This window comes from Anabrus simplex, chromosome 2 (genome assembly GCF_040414725.1).
Source record: "Anabrus simplex isolate iqAnaSimp1 chromosome 2, ASM4041472v1, whole genome shotgun sequence".
Taxonomy (NCBI): domain Eukaryota; kingdom Metazoa; phylum Arthropoda; class Insecta; order Orthoptera; family Tettigoniidae; genus Anabrus; species Anabrus simplex.
In genome coordinates, this window is record NC_090266.1 from 1,089,130,423 (window position 1) to 1,089,148,770 (window position 18,348).

An 18,348-nucleotide genomic window follows, 5' to 3' on the forward strand; every position below is an offset into this window, starting at 1 on the left:
CAGGGAACAGGAGAAGTACGCAGGTATAATCGACGTTAAACCATAAGCGTTTTGAGCAACAGTCAATAGCTACTCGAATAATGGGCTATGTTGTCACGCGAATGAATCGCAGCGCTTCAGATTGTCTTCAAATCATAAAGGTGGTAATGAAGTAGGGTGTGGTCAACTGTTTTGAAATTTGGCAAAAACCTGAATTTAACTTCCTTCAAGGGCGATATCAATACGACCGAGCTCGATAGCTGCAGTCGCTTAAGTGCGGCCAGTATCCAGTATTCGGGAGTTAGTGGGTTCGAGCCCCACTGTCGGCAGCCCTGAAAATGGTTTTCCGTGGTTTCCCATTTTCACACCAGGCAAATGCTGGGGCTGTACCTTAATTAAGGCCACGGCCGCTTCCTTCCCACTCCTAGCCCTTCCCTGTCCCATCGTCGCCATAAGACCTGTCTATGTCGGTGCGACGTAAAAGCAACTAGATATCAATACGAAAATAGTATTAAAACTAATTATTTACTCATGGGCATTGTGTTAATAAACTGTTGTGTTAGTACTTCTGTAAACTTTGCTGTACGCAATGCTATATTATACTTTACTGCTTCATTTTTACCTGATCTTTAAAAAACTGAGATCTGCTAGCATGAAGTGCATTTTATGTTCGAATGCACGAATTACAAGTAACAGCAAGCAATGTAAATTATTATATGTTGTAAGACCCGTTTTAAAAACTTTTACATCCGGGAGATAGTAGGTTCGAATCCCACTATCGACAGCCCTGAAAATGGTTTTCCGTGGTTTCCCATTTTCACACCAGGCAAATGCTGGGGCTGTACCTTAATTAAGGCCATGACCGCTTCCTTCCAACTCCTAGGCCTTTCCTATCCCATCGTCGCCATAAGACCTATCTGTGTAGGTGCGACGTAAAGCCCCTAGCAGAAAGAGAAAAAACTTTTACAGTGCACGTCATGCCAGCAGATCTGTTTGTATATGCCAATTACATTCTACATCAAGTAATGCCAATTACTATGCATTGTGAAAACCGACATATATTACATATTTAATCTACTGGGACTGCCAGACTATAACCCATACTGTTCATGGAACTCTTTACTTAACCGAAGAGCGGGCAAGAAATACTTGAAATCGTTTTCATTCATATTAGGGCCTTGCAGAAACCGGTTTACCGAGCGAGTGGATGCGCTGTCTGGGTCACGTAGCTGCCAAGCATTCCTTAGGGAGATAGTGGGTTCGAACCCCACTGTTGACAGCCCTGAAGATGGTTTTTCGTGGTTTCCCATTTCCACAACAGGCAAATCCTGGGACTCTAACTTAATCAGGGCCAAGGACGCTTCCTTCCTACTCCTAGCCATGTCTACTCCTAGACCTATCTGTGTCGTTGCGACGTCTAGCAAATTGTAAAAAAAAAAAAAAAAAAAAAAAAAAAAAACAACGGTCTCAGTTCGACTTCGACCGGCCAGCGAACATTTCATAGTTGACTGATCTTCCCCTGCGGATACCATTGCTTGACAAGTAACACAGAATAGCTAACAGAATACACGCAAATGCGGTTTAATGTCGCTTAACTAACACGGACCAAAACGTACAGAAGTGTTTTTTTTTCTGTTGCTTAAAAAAATAGCTGGGCTGTTTCACTATAAGAGAGGCATTCCTAAAACTTCTGGACATTCCTTTTTTGCATTCTCTCGTTACCTAGTACTGGTCCTTAAGCGGCGATATGGATAGTGCCCATAGGCAATTCATTCATGACTAATAACTAGGGCTCGGATCGATATGCTCGATAAAATCTCCAGATACGCTCGAAAACCATGTTATATGCTCGATAGATATGCTCGAAAAACACCGTTAAAAACTATAGAAAGGAAAGTGAAACGAAGAAACCAATAACATATCTTTATATATGAGCTTTATTTTCTAATTGTATGTATGATACACTGCGATATACTCGCATTCAAGTTTCAAGTATATATATGAGAAGTTTTCTTATAAAAGTTACAGTTTAAAAGTTCATTTACAAGATGTTCAGAAATAGGCGAGTCAATGAAGTAATATCTGCATTGCTCTGGACAACAAGAATTTTTTCTATGTTTTCAGCTTTGAATGATTTTCTTAAATCCGTCAATAGAAGTTTCAATGATGAGAACGATCTTTCGACGTCAATTGACACGAGAGGTAGACTCGCCCCGCAGCATCCTCTCCAAGTCCAACGCTGCACTCCAACCGGGATTTCGAGCCAGCACGAACTCCGATTTTTGTTTCACGGTTTTTCTAGTCTCTCCAGGCCACGAGTCGGCTTCTTGGATAACTCCTTGTATTGTAGCGACCACTTCAACCAACTCTATCCCTCGCGATTCCAACTTCAGGATGGCCTCAGGAATGACACTCATGTAGGCTTTTATAAAAGTCAAGGATAGCATCAAGCCCTTCATTTTAAAAGCAGCCTTAGCTTTCGTGATGTACTTGCTGTCCGCCTCTTCAAACGTATTGACCACCTGGAAACAATATAAATGAAAAACTCTAGCCGAGGAGAATAACTGAGAAAATTAAAAAATTAGGCGCCGTATGATGGAGTAAAGATAAGATATGAAAAGAATGATAGAGAAAACCTCGAAAATGAGAAGATTTTAAACATTTCAACTAGTCTTACCTCTTCAATTGCCCTATGATGTTCAGCGTAATACAAGGCAGCCAATATCCAAGTTCCCCATCGCGTCAATATGGGCTCGGGCGGTAAAGGAAGCTCTGGATGCATCGTCTTGAAGGCACGGACGCGAGAAGGAGCCTTGACGAAAATTTTCTTCACTGAGGAAATGACGCTGTTCACGCTGGGCGATTTTTCGCGCAGCTCCTCAGCAAGACAAGTAACATCTTCGGGTAGAGAAGCTTGAAGCTCTTCCCACCCTTAATCATGCAGGGAGCAGCGTCAGTCACTAATGCGAGTACTTTGTTTACCTCCTCATCTGAAAAGGTTGGCCACAACAAGCCTGAAACAGGAATGCATAAAACGAAGGGTGAACTGTTCAGTTAATGGGATTCTGACATGTCGTACGACTGTAAGAGATATTTAACTATCAGAATTATCAGTCTTCACTGAGCATACGTATAATGCATTGAAATTATAGCCAGACTGTAGGGCCTACTTATTCTTCTTTGGCAAAACGCTCAAAAAATAAATTAACAAAAATATACTTACGCAGAGCTGCTTGCGCTGTTCGCACAATGGTACCATGGTTTGTCACATCTAGCTCCCTGCACAGAATTAGGTGAACCTTCCCCGGTTCACTGGGACTGAGTTTTCCAACAATAACGTCTGTGGTCTCGTCGATAGATAACCAAATTGGGTGGCTCCCGATGTCGTCCCTGATTGCGTGTAGAAACTGGTGAAGAAAGTACCTGAATGAATATTCTCCGTGGAATGAAGGTATTATCGAGAGATTACCTTCATTACGACAGAGCCAGATCCATGTTAAAATTACTGCTAAATTGTTTAAACGAGAATGCGGAATACGGCAATCGTGCATGAATTCATACTCTGAAGAAACGTAATTTTTACGTAGGGTCGACTTATGAGACAACTCTCTTCCTGCAAAGTCCTTGAAGAGAGCTCTCAGCATGTTCGACCTTGTAGAGGGGTATGTTGGCACTTAAAAACGCCCTACAAACTCTGGAAGAGAACTCGTCCGAGTGCTGTTGCTGATTGAACAAAGGTTGTATCAGCACTTGTTTCTTCGATTTCCTTTTTTCAAATTCTTCAACTTTTGCTGAGTGCCCACTTGTGGCTTTATGTTGAGAAAATTGAAAACCCTTCGAAATCTTGATCTGAAAATAAATAGGTAGGTACGCATAAGTGAAAAAAAATACATCGAATGAACAAAAATGGACTATGAAATTATTTTCAAATATTGCAGTAGAAATACGAGCACCCTCTCAACGATCCCATGAAAAACCAGCAAATCTAAGCGTCAATTTCCGTCTCGGAAATGAAAAATCTGAGGATCTAACGGGTCTACACTCCGAATTCCTAGACTTCTCTCTACTTACCTAGTAGGTAGGCATCGTATGCTGCACATACGGCTTACTTGAAATTTCAACCGTTTGACCAGTAATATCTTTAAGAACGTAGATGTGAAAATGTCAATAAGAACTTACCTCTTTTTCGCACATTTTGCAGAAAAGAATTTTCCCGTCAGTAGAAAACGAGTCAGGGTCTTCTTTTGCACATCGTCGGAGTAAACACTTTGTTGATCCGGGTTTTTTTTTTTTTTTTTTTTGTAAGCTGCTTTACGTCGCATCGACACAGATAGGTCTTACGGTGACGATGGGATAGGAAAGGGCTAGGAGTGGGAAGGAAGCGTCCGTGAGCTTAATTAAGGTACAGCCCCATTTGCCTGGTGTGAAAATGGGAAACCACGGAAAACCATCTTCAGGGCTGCCGACAGTGGGGTTCGAACCCACTATCTCCCGAATACTGGATACTGGCCGCATTTAAGCGACTGCAGCTATCGAGCTCGGTGATCCGTGTTTTAGCTTGTATTGTGTGTTATTACAAAGGGCAAGGAATAACGTTATGCTTACCCAGGATGAAGACTAACATTTTATGCTGTACCACCATTAGCAGTATACTGACGTAGGCCCTTTTGACCTCTTGCCAAACAGGCATTAATGATGTGAGCACGGATTTACTGCAATATATCGTCCCCCTGCTACGACTAGAAGAAATAACACTTTTAAGACGAGCATACCAGAATAAAGTATAGTCGCTTTCTCCCACTGTGTTTATCCGAATGAAAGCTGGAAAATGGTAAGACGCTTCTGCAGCTTTGTTTTGAGAGTTTCACTTGAGACAGTTGCTCATTGCCTAGACTACTCCTGTAGCGGTATTTAAATGTGCGTATGGACCATTTTCCTTGCAGAAATACATATTGTGTTATGATGTATGCGCGCTGCTGTGAGCTTGCATCCGGGAGATAGTAGGTTCGAATCCCACTATCGGCAGCCCTGAAAATGGTTTTTCGTGGTTTCCCATTTTCACACCAGGCAAATGCTGGGGCTATACCTTAATTAAGGCCACGGCCGCTTCCTTCCCACTCCTAGCCCTTTCCTGTCCCATCGTCGCCATAAGACCTATCTGTGTCGGTGCGACGTAAAGCCCCTAGCAAAAAGTTACGATGTATTGCTAAACATATTGTGTTTTGTATAAATCTCACTCTTACCAGGAAACAAAGCACTTATTTTAGAAAACCGAGCTATTCTGTACGACCATTTTTCCCTGTGATACAACGAGTTAACTGCGTGGTACTGGTGGTGAAGCTATAAGCTTACGTTTGGGAGATGGATTCAAACTTCACCATCAGCAACCTTGAAGATAGTTTTCGATGATCTCCTATTTTTACGCCAGGCAAATGCTGGGAAAGTACAGTGATTAAGGCCACGGCTGCTTCCTTCCCAGTCGTAGCCGTCGTAACTGAAATCCTGTCTGTGTTAGTGCGAGCCGGGCTGAGTAGCTCAGGAGGCAGAACGCTGATCTTCTGAGCTCGTACATTCATATTCATTATAGACTGTTACACCTATCAGCGTTCAGTTTACAAGCCACTGATAATTAAGTGCCTCCACAATCCTTTATTTGTAACTAGCTCTGTGGCCTCTCTTAGTTCCACACCTCTCATTGTTAATTAATTAGAAACTAAGTCAAATAGATTAGATACAATATCGGATGAGGCGGAATTCGGAAATCAAGGCAAGTTGCAGCAAATCACCCAAACAACTTGTAACACAGAAGAGAACCCAGAAAAATAACTAGATAAAGTAAATGCACCAGAAAACGCAACATGTCACAAATGTAACATTCAAACTTACGTTAGTCCCAGCATATGAATTAGACCAAAATAAATCGTAGAAGTAGCCCAAGGAGTAGGATTAAAGAGGCGTGAATACACTATGACCATGCGACACAAAGAAATACGTCGGTTGAGAAATAAATGTTCGAAATGAATAAACCTGTATAGAATGACATAAAACTTATTGGAATGTTAGCAAGGTTTAAGATTATTAGGTAATTGAAATAAATAAATAAATAAATAAATAAATAAATAAATAAATAAAAAATAAATAAATAAATGCATTATAATTAAATTAAAATATAAATAGTAGAAATGTTAATTAGGCAACGTGTCAAAGTTGAAAACAAATGTCCAGCTGAATTTCCAGAATGAAATTAATAATTAATTAAATTCCAATAAGTGTTACGCTTCCAAAAATTTCAACCTTAATTCAAGAAAGAATCAATAATTCAGCATTAAACCCAAAAATACAATTCAAATTTAGAGCAGAAATCAGCATCCATGTGATATCAAGGCAAAGCCCACACAGTGATACCCATAAAAACAAAACAAAACACAGCCTCAAACAGTGGGGTGGTCTCCAAACAAAATACTGACACAGAACAATAAGTAAGGTTAAAAATATAGTTAAAGAAAAATATGAACCAAAGAAATTAGCTGCTTAGATTTTAACGTCCACTGTATTATCTAATATTTGATACTTAATGTCTTATTCAAGGTCTTCACTACTTGTAATAACGAGTCGTGTCTATCAGAACACTCAGGAGATTAATGATAAATGAATGTAATATGGACTTCAAAATAAGGAAAAAATACTCATAACAAAATTTAAAGGAAACTTACTACCAAATCAGAAGATTAAAAAGAAGAGTTACCAAATGGAAGATGCAAGCCAAATGACGAATACGCAAAAACTTAATCAGTGACAACACACGAATAAGAAACCCATGACCCGCCACACGTCAAGTAAAGACGTTACAGAGCAGAGCAACAAATAAAAAAAGGGAGAACATGATGAAAATCAGGGATAAACTTTTAAAACCGAATATTATCATTACAGGTAAAATAATGCTATTAAAATATTAACCCCACTTTTGTGGACCTACTGAAATATCCTTTTAAGAACACGTACTAAGCTTCATACATTCCAGTACAGCTCAAAAGTGAAGAAAAATAATGAAATTATAAAATAGAGAAAACGGAAGTATTACCATGAGCCATCACAGAGTGGCAAAATGAAATGACAAAGAAGAGAAATGGTAACCTCATCGCACGACGAAACTAGGATCTGAAATGCATGGTAGACTGATAAATTAGTTTTTTCCGATAATGTTGATTTCAGATTAACAGTACTCGAACACAATGGTTCGTTAAAGTACTCCAAATAGATAACTTGGGATTCAAATAGTCCTACAAATTAAATAGTTAATTTCACAATTAATATCAATTACGGTATTTTAAAACATCAAATTTCCGGAAGGTACCTACAATAAGTCGGAAGTATATGTAATTCATTGGAACATCTATAGAATATTTAAGTAACATCTTGGAAGTTCCGAAACAGGATTTATCTATTGGAAAATGTAATTAAATCAAACCGGCTTGTAATTTCAATATGTCGCCGACTAGGCTTGCAACAGACGCCATTACGATGGTTTTCAATTAAAATTTAAAACGCACTGGAAATTCATTTATCGTCGCCATAAGACCTATCTGTGTCGGTGCGACGTAAAGCCCCTAGCAAAAACAAAAAAAAAAAAAAAAAAAAAAAATTCATTTTTGATGTCTTGATGAACCATTCAGAATCACCGAGCAATATGAGGAAAGTGGAATTCTAAGTTCAAATTTACTTGCACGTCTGCAGCTTGTGTATGGAGACGCAGTTTCGTACATACTGTGCAATCATGTAGGTTACAAAGGATCAAGAAGTCACCGTAATAGAGAGAAATAATTATATTAACATATCCTTGCTGGCATTACGAAGTAGATGTGTAGATCACTAGACCTGTAAATCTGGTTGATTTTAACCAGGATCTACACCAGAGGTGCTCACGCTGGGCATTTCGTCCCACGGGCACATAGCACTGTAATCGGGCGGACAGGCAGGCGGTGAGCATATTATGCTATTCAGACACAGTGACGTTGGGGTTACATCACAGGCTGTGAAGGTAGGGCGAAGTTCTCCCGGTCACTCACGATCCAGTTGAGGCAAAACATAATTAAAGAAAGAGGGCAGAAAGTTACGTCATTTTCAATTTACCTAGTAAGAAATAATCCATTGTTGGATGCGCTAGCGAGTGTTTCGCTGTTCCAAGAGCTCTGTGTTATCTTAGTGATAAAGTAGTTAATAGTTGTAGAAATTTAGCAAATTTTGTGTGTGACACATTTAGTTCCACAAATATTGGTGTTTAGTGTTTGTTTGTAGTAACTGGGATTATTGGTATTTATTTACAATTTTCACACCGAGTAGTTCCGTAGGCGTTCGCTAGATTGCAAGCTGTAATTTAGGACTGCGTGAAAGAAGAAATCTCTTTTTAATATTATTATTAAAATATCAGTAGGTTTGTAGATAAAATGCTTATAAAGACGGGATATTAAAGAGTCATAATTTCGGCAGCGGTTATATTAGTGCAGGCAATTGACAGGGTATTTAAAATAGCAGTTCAACTGTTCCACCTATGATTAATATATTTGCACATTATGCGGCCAGAAATGTGAACAGTATCATTTTACGGTTTGCAAGAGTCGAACAAGGTCTCTATGCTCTTATAGCACAGAAAATTAACAGAATGTATTAAATGCCCTTTCGGGCGTACCTTTTCATTAATAATAAAATAACTGTTCCACCTATCATGAAGATAATAACTTCTTTAAATAACGCCATACTGTTGTAAATTTTGTTTTAAGAAAGGATTTCAACAGAATATACAGTATTTCACTGACGAAATAGTTAACAGTCGTTGTATTGTTATCGATTATTGTCGCTCTTCATATTCAAATATTGCATTGTTTGCTACAGTCGTGAACAAAGGGTGTTGTGTATCAAGAAAATATAAATAAAAATCAGCTGATTCTTGTATTCCGATCATTTGTAGTTCTGAGTAGGCAGTTAAAGTATCCGTAATTTATATTTCACACCCTCGATCTTTCAGTATTTATGAGGGGTTAGCTAATAATAATCAAGTTCCTATATCCCAATAATTGCAATTCAGGTCCCTGTCGTAGTTTTGACAGCAGTATTTTTGAGAAGTTATTGTAGACCCCCTCATATTTTTCAGCATTTAAGGACACTTTTATTCTCCGTCCCGCGGGTAGGAAAATAATAGTAATCCACCATCTGTAATAATCATATAACCACATTTCAGTTGAGAATTGTAGTGTAGATACGGTATATTAGACAGTATCTTGCCTGTTATATTCGTGTGTATCTTTGTGTACGGTAACCCTTTCGATACTTAGCATTTTTTGTTTTTGTTTTTGCTAGTGGCTTTACGTCGCACCGACACAGATAGGTCTTATGGCGACGATGGGATAGGAAAGGCCTAGGAGTTGGAAGGAAGTGGCCGTGGCCTTAATTAAAGTACAGTCCCAGCATTTACCTGGTGTGAAAATGGGAAACCACGAAAACCATCTTCAGGACCGTCGACAGTGGGATTCGAACCCACTATCTCCCGGATGCAAGCTCACAACCGCGCACCCCTGACCGCACGGCCAACTCGCCCGGTACTTTAGCATTTAACCAAACGGCAAGTTTCATTTCTATTACAGCATAGTAAGATAAAGTAGTACTAATATTAATCTGTCTACGCGTTTAACTTTCTTGGTAATCCCTGAGTAGTTCTTGCGAATTTCTAAATTTAGGCCTAATTGGAATTTTCATTTCTATTTGTGCTTAGTAATAACCTGTTGTAATCAGGATACGTCCGAACGTCGTTTAAAAATCATTGTAGTGTATTGTACTAACTTATTAGAAATTAGAATGCATATTCTAGTATTTTGAGTACCGGTAGTCTTGCGAATTTCAAACTTTAATTGTAATTTCCATTTCTGTTTGTGCTTAGCAAGCCGTTATTCTTGGCTTTCTAGACCGGGGCCGCTATCTCACCGTCAGGTAGCTCCTCAATTCTAATCACGTAGGCTGAGTGGACCTCGAACCAGCCCTCAGGTCCAGGTAAAAATCCCTGACTTGACCGGGAATCGAACCCGGGGCCTCCGGGTAAGAGGCAGGCACGCTACCCCTACACCACGAGGCCGGCACAGTAATAGAATAGACACTAATTTCTAATAAGATACTATAATACACTACCATAATTAGGATACGTCTGAACGTAGTCTTTAAAGTAGGAAAGATCACAATATGAAGATAAAATTGGAATTCAAGGGAACAAATTGGGGTAAATATTCATTTACAGGAAGGGGAGTTAGGGATTGGAATAACTTAACAAGGGAGATGTTCAGTAAATTTTAGTCATTTAAGGAAAGGCTAGGAAAACAAGAGATAGGGAATGTGCCACCTTGGCAACTGCCCTAAATGCAGATCAGTAGTGATTGAATTATTTATGTTCATCGCAGTTTATGTATTTTGACCAGATACCTAAATATATTTTTGCACTGTACGTAATGAATTACAGTTTTCAATCTTATATTTTAAGAGGTGCTGTAGAAATATTTCTAATATAATACGTAGTTAAGGTGAATAAGTTGCGGCTTGTGGTTGCTTGGGTTTAAATTATCTGATAACCTCACCAACAATCCAGTTATGCTTACAGGGAATGATATCAGTTGGATTATTTATTTGAAGGCATACTCTACATCTGTTTTTGGTAGATACATTTACATTTTTGTTGTTGTCGTTGTAGTAGTCTTATTTAGGTTAGTAAAAATCTATGCCCTCACTCATGATGAAACTCCAATGCCATTTAGAAGCTAGCTATTATCATCAGACACCTGATATATAAGTTTTCAATACTATTATCAGAAAGCCAGTGAACAGGGTAAGTAAACACTACGACACTGTGCAAAATCAAGCAGTATACTTGTTGAATTATGTAAATATATTACGTTTCGCTGAATGAATAACAGGAATTTTACTTTCTTAATGGAAATGCTGTCTATCCCATGCAAGGAGTTGTAAACCATAGCTTGTATACTTAAACCTTGTATCTTTGTAAATTGTAACACATAAATTATAATGTGTTAGTTTTCTTTGAATGTATAAACATGAAAAAAGTCCCTGACTATTTATATCGAATGATAAATCGAACCAAAATATGTTGAAAAGGTCGGTTTTCTTGTGATAATAGTCTCTTTTATTTTTAATACTGGACCCGAATCAACATTTCGCTGAGTAGTGGAGGGGAGCTTCGTAGTCACAATCGAACAACACTGCTTCACTTCCCTGCCAAGTGTGTTTGCTCCCTCACTTTACTGTTACGTATGCATGCTACGTAAGCTGCCCTCATTTACATCAGGCCAATTTGGCTGCACTAGGCTAGCCTCAACGGGCGCCCAACTGAGCATCTCTGATCTACACGCTTGGGTAGTTGAAGCATGGTTTTAGCATCCACGCTACCAAAGTGGAACATCATGCAGCGAGCGTCTATACAACTAGGCTTCGCACACAACACTGCCCAGTGTAGCTAGTCAGATTCCATTATTATTGACTCGAGACGTGCACATATGTATCCCTTGGTGTGCAGGAGAAAAAGCGCATCTTTTAAATATTATTAGGGATTCTGATATCTCAATACGTGGTTATTAAAATGCTCACACTCATAAATATATGAGAGAACATAGTTCAGGTAACAATATAGTATTGACACAAATTTCCAAGCTCTGAGGAGAGTAAAGTCCAAAATATTTAAATACGTTCTCAATTCATGTTACAGTTCCTCCCCTGCTTTAACGTAGAACACAGGTGTGCAGTAATGTACTTAGAAGGTAACTCCATATCACAAAAAACATAATTACAAGTTGCGAGTCCAAATCATCATTATTATAATTCATAGTAATTAGAAAGATCTATTTTTATATATGTTAATTTAAAAATGGAAGAGTCTTACTTGGAGAATCCAGTCATCATAACCACAAAAGTTCAAGTTGACCAAGCAATGATGGCAGCATCTAAGTAGTCAGCCTTCCTGAAGCATAGTAGGACATCATTCAAATGAGTAAGGTGTTCTTCAAAGGTTTCATAATATACAGCAAGACAAATGTTCTCATTTAAAATATACCTAGATGACTGAGTTCATTTTCTGAATGGGAGAGCATGACAGATGACTGGCATTTTCATCAACTTCTCACCAAGGTCTTTTACTGCAGACTTCGTAAGAATGGTACTGTAATCTGTATTTATATCTAAAAACTCCACTGCTGAAATAAGGCTAAACAATTACTACTGCAGTTACTAGTAACTTACTGTTACTACCAGTGAGATGTCTTTGTAATTTACCTGACTACTACATGTTAGTGGTATATTGCACTAGGCAGTTCTAAAAGTGATGCATAAGGTACCACATAATTAGGATATCTTTACTGGGTGAGTTGGCCATGCGGTTAGGGGCACACAGCTGTGAGCTAGCCCACTGTCAACAGCCCTGAAGATGGTTTTCCGTGGTTTCCCATTTTCACTACCCTCAATTAAGGCCATGGCTGCTTCCTTCTCACTCCTGGGCCTTTCCTATCTCATCGTCGCCATAAGACCTATCTGTGTTGGTGCGACGTAAAGCAAGTTGTAAAAAAAAAATTCTTAGTATTAATCATAACATTTAGTGAAAATGGCTTAAGCCATCCAAACATACAAATTCGATGCTCTGTTGTTGAAGTGGATCGATGTGCAATTTAGATTGTGAGAACGCCTCTTGTTATTACTGGTATTTAACATAGGCCGGAGTATATATTGAATGAATGTCAGATACAGAACAATCATTCATTAGCTTGAATCATTGTATTTATACTGTGTAGGAGTTCCCACGTCTTTTGGTCCTTCTGGGTGGGCTCTGTCATCTCTGCACTCTTACGTCGTGTTGACGTTGAGTCCAGTGTATATTAAAAACAAGAATCATTACCAGAGGATTTATAATCGTCGCGTCACAAAAACAATATTTTATCATAATAAATGTGTATTTAATACTGTACTTTGACACATAACAAGTATTTTTATTAAATCTTCACACTGCTTTTTAATGTGCTCTTTATTTTTTCATAACACATCATCCATTTATGTATCATTTTTTTAAAGTAACTTTTTAGAATGTCTTCTGTCAATTTAACTATCAGCCAGCTGATAAATGGTTAAATAGAACTGAAACTTGTTCTGGTAAAATAAATGTCTTTCCATTATGTATCAGTAATGTAATGTTGTTTTTAAAAGTGTATAGAAAGGTGGAACAAAATAATTTTTCTGTACTTGCAATGTTCCAATTTGTTGAAGTTAGTGATAGGACGTTTCCACTTATGTGAATAACAATAAGTCGCACATGAAAGAATGTGCAATGTGTGTCTTGTTCACTGGGGCAGTGGTACCATGTTGGTTTATAAGAAAATTGAATTGTACCTACAGTATTTTTGTTGCATATCTAGTTGTTTGTAGGCGGCCACATTTAGTGATGCAATTATTTCCCCACTTGGATATGCAGCAGTGGTGAAATGGAGTGTGAAAGTGTACACATTTTTGTGTGTGGCTCCATCAGGAGTTGGTAGCCTGAAGGTCAAGAAAACAAGAGCTGCATATAACTCATACCTTGTGTTGATCACACTGGAGAGAGTAACATACAAACCACTTCTGACACATCACCCTCACCATGTCTGCAGTGTTCAGAATGTTGATGCCACATTTGAAAATGTGCACGCTTCAACACTCCTTTTCACCATTGCTACATTTCCGATAGTGGAAATAATTACATTGCTGAATGTGACTGCTAACAACCAGCTATATATGTGACAGAAATGTGTATAGGTCCATTGAAATGAACCAACTTAGTATTGCTGTCTCAATACTTATTAAAGCATGGGATGTATAATGTATGTTCTTTCATGTGTCCCTTATTGTTATTCACTTATAAATTTACTCATTCAGAACAAATATTTCAGGTTCCCTACTGGAATCAACATCTTTATCTTTATTCACTTAGGTGAAAATAGCTTATTGCTATCTCCAGCTAGTTAGAAGATATTTCAGTCGTAAGAACACAATAATCGACTAAAGTGAAATGGAGCATTAAGTACAAAATCTTCATGGAGTGTGAATTCAACATCATGTTGTCTTCATCACCCTAAACGAGTTTCATACTTCCATTCCTTGAAACCTTTTATTTTTAATATATTCATTGGCATGCTTTTTCATTCCTCACACTGAAGGGGTGAGATAGGCCACTCAGAGGGCAACACCCTCTCGCTGAATTATCTGTGTTTCATGCCTAGTGGTAGTAGTAGTAAACATAATTAAAATAAATTGTTTTTGAATAACGAGTCATAACAATTAACCCCCCTTTAATGAAATTCTGCAAATGCTACTAGTCTGAGTAAACTCAGTTGGATAGATAGTTTCAAAATTAAACATTTTGGGTTTCATTCACAAACTTGATGAAATTTAAAGATATCTTAGTGTTACAGTAACAAAAATATTTTCTGTCTATTCATTTACAATTGCTGTAATTTCATAAGACAACAAAGAATGGAAGTGTGAAAAAAATATGCTGTTGTTGAGATTTCTTTATAAAATCCTTTTTTGTCTCTCATCAGCGATAGCACATTTGAAGGTTATAAAGCAATCTCCAAGGGTGATAGGATGATAGGTGGAACATTACTTACTAGAATAGGCCTAAGTGTGATGCAGGTACAGTGTAGCGTAAATTTAATATTCTATGATGTCTTTGGTAAACAAGTATAGTGAGTTTTAGGATGGTCCATTATTATTGCTTATTGTATTTTCCTAATCAAAAACATGTTTAAATATTAGACTATATTAAAAGTTTGTTAGTTTATGTATTTATTTATTTATTTATTTATTTATTTATTTATTTATTTATTTATTTATTTATTTATTCATTTATTTATTTATTTATTACAGGAATGGGTGAAGAAACAACGTTGGAAACAAATGACGATTCTCCAAAAGTTGAACTACCACATTCGTCTGATTTTAGCCCAGTAGTTTCTCCCATCTCATTTCCTACAGAAACTACCATGCTATCACCTACAGCAAAGCAAACATATTTTGCAGAAGAAAAGGTTACCATTCCTGGTATTGGATCGGTAAGAATTCATAGTTGTTTAGAGCTTAAGATTACATGAGTGGGTTTATATATTCTGTGGGATAGTCATGAATCCTAACCCCATGGGTGAAGTGAAGTTCTTTTCTGTTAATATTTTATGTAGGAAATTTAAAACTTCAGTATATTCTGATGGAATATTTTAAAATTAAATTTTCAGGAATCAGGCAGAGGAGTAAATTAATAGGTATGGGATGACTGTTTTCAGGAAGTTTTTAGCATTATTTTCAAAAGTCTCAAAATATCTAAATATTCTCCACAGAAAGATATTGCATTCGTCATACATGAAGGTAAGATCTCAACCCAGGATTATACAGTTATTAGAAGACAAATGTTCTTATCTAAAATACACTTAGACGACTCAGGTTATTTTCTGAATGAGAGAGCATGATAGATGATTGGCATTGTCACAAACTTCTCACCAAGTTGACTTTATTTTGAATCCTGGCCAAAGAACATGGATTAGAAAAGTGAAAAGTTGCATCTCTGTGGTTCAGGTTCCTCATAAAACAGGAGTTTCATGGTTGCGATTTCAATATCAACATCCATGTAAAACTACAAGCTTGCTTGCTGTTTTTATTTCTAAATTACTCTTTTTCGATGTCCTTAGAACGAGAGAATTTATTGTGAGAAGAAATGATGACTCTTGTGCCTGACTTCCTTACATGAGTCAATTTTTTTGGACTTGCTGTATCCACAGACTGGAGTAAAGATATTGAATGCAATTGAATATGGTTTGGTTATTCAGAAAATAGAACTGAGGGTTTATGAAGAAGAAATCCATCTTCTTGTATTTTAAAACATTTTGTCACATAATTAGCTTTGGAATCAAAGATGTAAATTAAAGCTTCCTTGAAGTTTTCTAATTTGATCAGAATGTTAAAATGTCCACTGAGAAAAACAGCCTAACTTCAGTAGAGGTCAAGTCTTCAAAATACTTTCGTTGGCATACTATACTGTATAAAGTGATAAAGTAGCTAATACTTTTTGAAAAAAAAAAAAAAAAAAAAAAGAGAGAGATATGGGTGTGTGTTTTTTAAAAGAAGAAATTCAAAAGCCACTCTACTGGTTCCACCTATCGCAAAGGTAAAATTTAAATAATACATTATCCTCGTTAATTTTGTTTAAAGAAAGAAATTCAAGAGAATGTATGGTAGTTCACCGGCCTTGTGGCGTAGGGGTAGTGTGCCTGCCTCTTACCTTGAGTCCCCGGGTTTGATTCCTGGCCAGATCAGGGATTTTTACCTGGACCTAAGGGCTGGTTCGACGTCCACTCAACCTATGTGATTAGAATTGAGGAGCTGTCTGACGGTGAGATAGCGGCCCCGGGCTAGAAAGCCGAGAATAACGGCCAAGAGTATTCGTTGTGCTGAGCACACGACACCTCGTAATCTGCAGGCCTTCGGGCTGAGCAACAGTCGCTTGGTAGGCCAAGGCCCTTCAAGGGCTGTATTGCCATGGGGTTTGGTTTGGTTTGGTATGGTATTTCTCTGACAAAATAGTTAACAGTCCTTTTATTATCGATTATTCCTGCACTTCGTATTCAAATAACATGTTGTTGGCATACGGTCAAGAACAGTGGTTTGAGAAAAAAGAAAAATAATCAGCTGATTCCTGTATTCCAATAACTTATTTATAGTTCTAGTCTCCTGCGTACTTTATACTTTGCGCTCTTGATCTTTCAGCATTTAAGGGCGGTTCTAATTTCTGTCAGCTTGTAGGAATAAAAAGGAAAAAAGTTTCTAATAAGTATTTAGTTTTAACAACATTTCTGTTATTTCAGTTAACCTATTGTAATTAGGATACATCTAAATGCAGTTTAGAATTGTTGTAGTATAGTTAATTTATTAGAATTTATTGTTCTTGCTTTATTATTGCATAATCTTTGTGTAGTAGGGTAAAAAATCTTTCTAGGAATTTAGCTTTTACTAGAATTCTATTGTTTCAGTTAACCTGTTGTAATTAGGTTAGGCTTAAGTGCAGTTTAGAATTGTAGTGCAGCTATTTTTGTTAGATAGAATCTTGCTTGTCCTTTTCTATTTGAGTAGTAGTAGTAGTAGTAGTAAAATAATAATTGTCTACATATATATGTAGTTAGAGTAACCACACATTTCTATATTTAACCTGTTTTTCCTATTATTTTATAATTAGGATACTTCTAAGTAGAATAATTTTACTGTTGTTATTTTATCAGTTAGTACCTTGCTTGTATTGTCATGAAATTTTTGTGTGGTATGCATATTTCCTTATTCTGACATCATCAATAATGTCCCACTCCAGTCGCCCTGGTGTGGTTAACAAGCCTCCTCCACTCCTTTCTGTCTTTTCACTTTTCCTGCTCCATTACTTCCGCCACATCCAATCCATCTTCTCTAATGTCCTTCCAATTTTTTTTTCTTTTTTTGCTAGTTGTTTTACGTTGCACCGACACAGATAGGTCTTATGGCAATGATGAAATTCATAACCCTTGGGGATAGAAAGGCCTAGGAGTTGAAAGGAAGCGGCCATGGCCTTAATTAAGGTACAGCCCCAGCATTTGCCTGGTGTGAAAATGGGAAACCACGGAAAACCATCTTCAGGGCTACCGTCAGTGGTATTCGAACCCACTATCTCCCGGATGCAAGCTCACAGCCGCGTGCCCCTGACCGCATGGCCAACTCGCCCGGTCCTTCCAAATCTGATCCATCCACCTTCTTCTCGGTCTTCCAACTGGTCTCTTTCCCTCTTCTCTTTCCAATTCCCTTCTTGCTACCTGTTCCTTTCCCATCCTTTTTACATGTCCAAACCATCTCACTCTTGCTTTCTGTATGTTCTGTACTAATGGTGCTATATTTAGCTCTTCTCTGATTTTTATATTTTGAATTCTATCTCTTGTATTTTTAACCGATGTTCTTAAAAATTTCATTTCTACTGCTTGGATTTTATCTTTTCTCTTATTAGTTACCAGCGTTTCTAGTCCGTATGTTACAAGTGGTATGAAATACTGTTTATATAATGTTAATTTTGTTATCTTGGGTACTTTATCATCCCATAAAATCCCTGTGACTTGATGATAAAATGTTGTACATCCAGGAGATAGTGGGTTCGAATCCCGCTGTCGGCAGCCGTGAAGATGGTTTTCCGTAGTTTCCCATTTTTACACCAGGTAAATGCTGGGGCTGTACCTTAATTAAGGCCACGGCCGCTTCCTTCCCACTCCTAGGCCTTTCCTAGTCCATCGTCGCCAT

At 37.7% G+C, this 18,348-nt stretch overlaps 1 protein-coding gene across 3 annotated transcripts in view; it reads left to right on the top strand.

The window, feature by feature from the left end:
• Positions 1 to 18,348, top strand: part of Mvl (Malvolio) — a 300,000-nt gene that overhangs the window by 145,475 nt on the left and 136,177 nt on the right. For all 3 annotated transcript variants that reach the window (XM_067142051.2, XM_067142054.2, XM_067142055.2), the window contains exon 2: positions 14,920 to 15,104. In XM_067142051.2, the coding sequence (XP_066998152.2) occupies positions 14,922 to 15,104 (183 nt within the window). In that variant the 5' untranslated portion in view covers positions 14,920 to 14,921. The remainder of the gene's footprint in view (positions 1 to 14,919; positions 15,105 to 18,348) is intronic.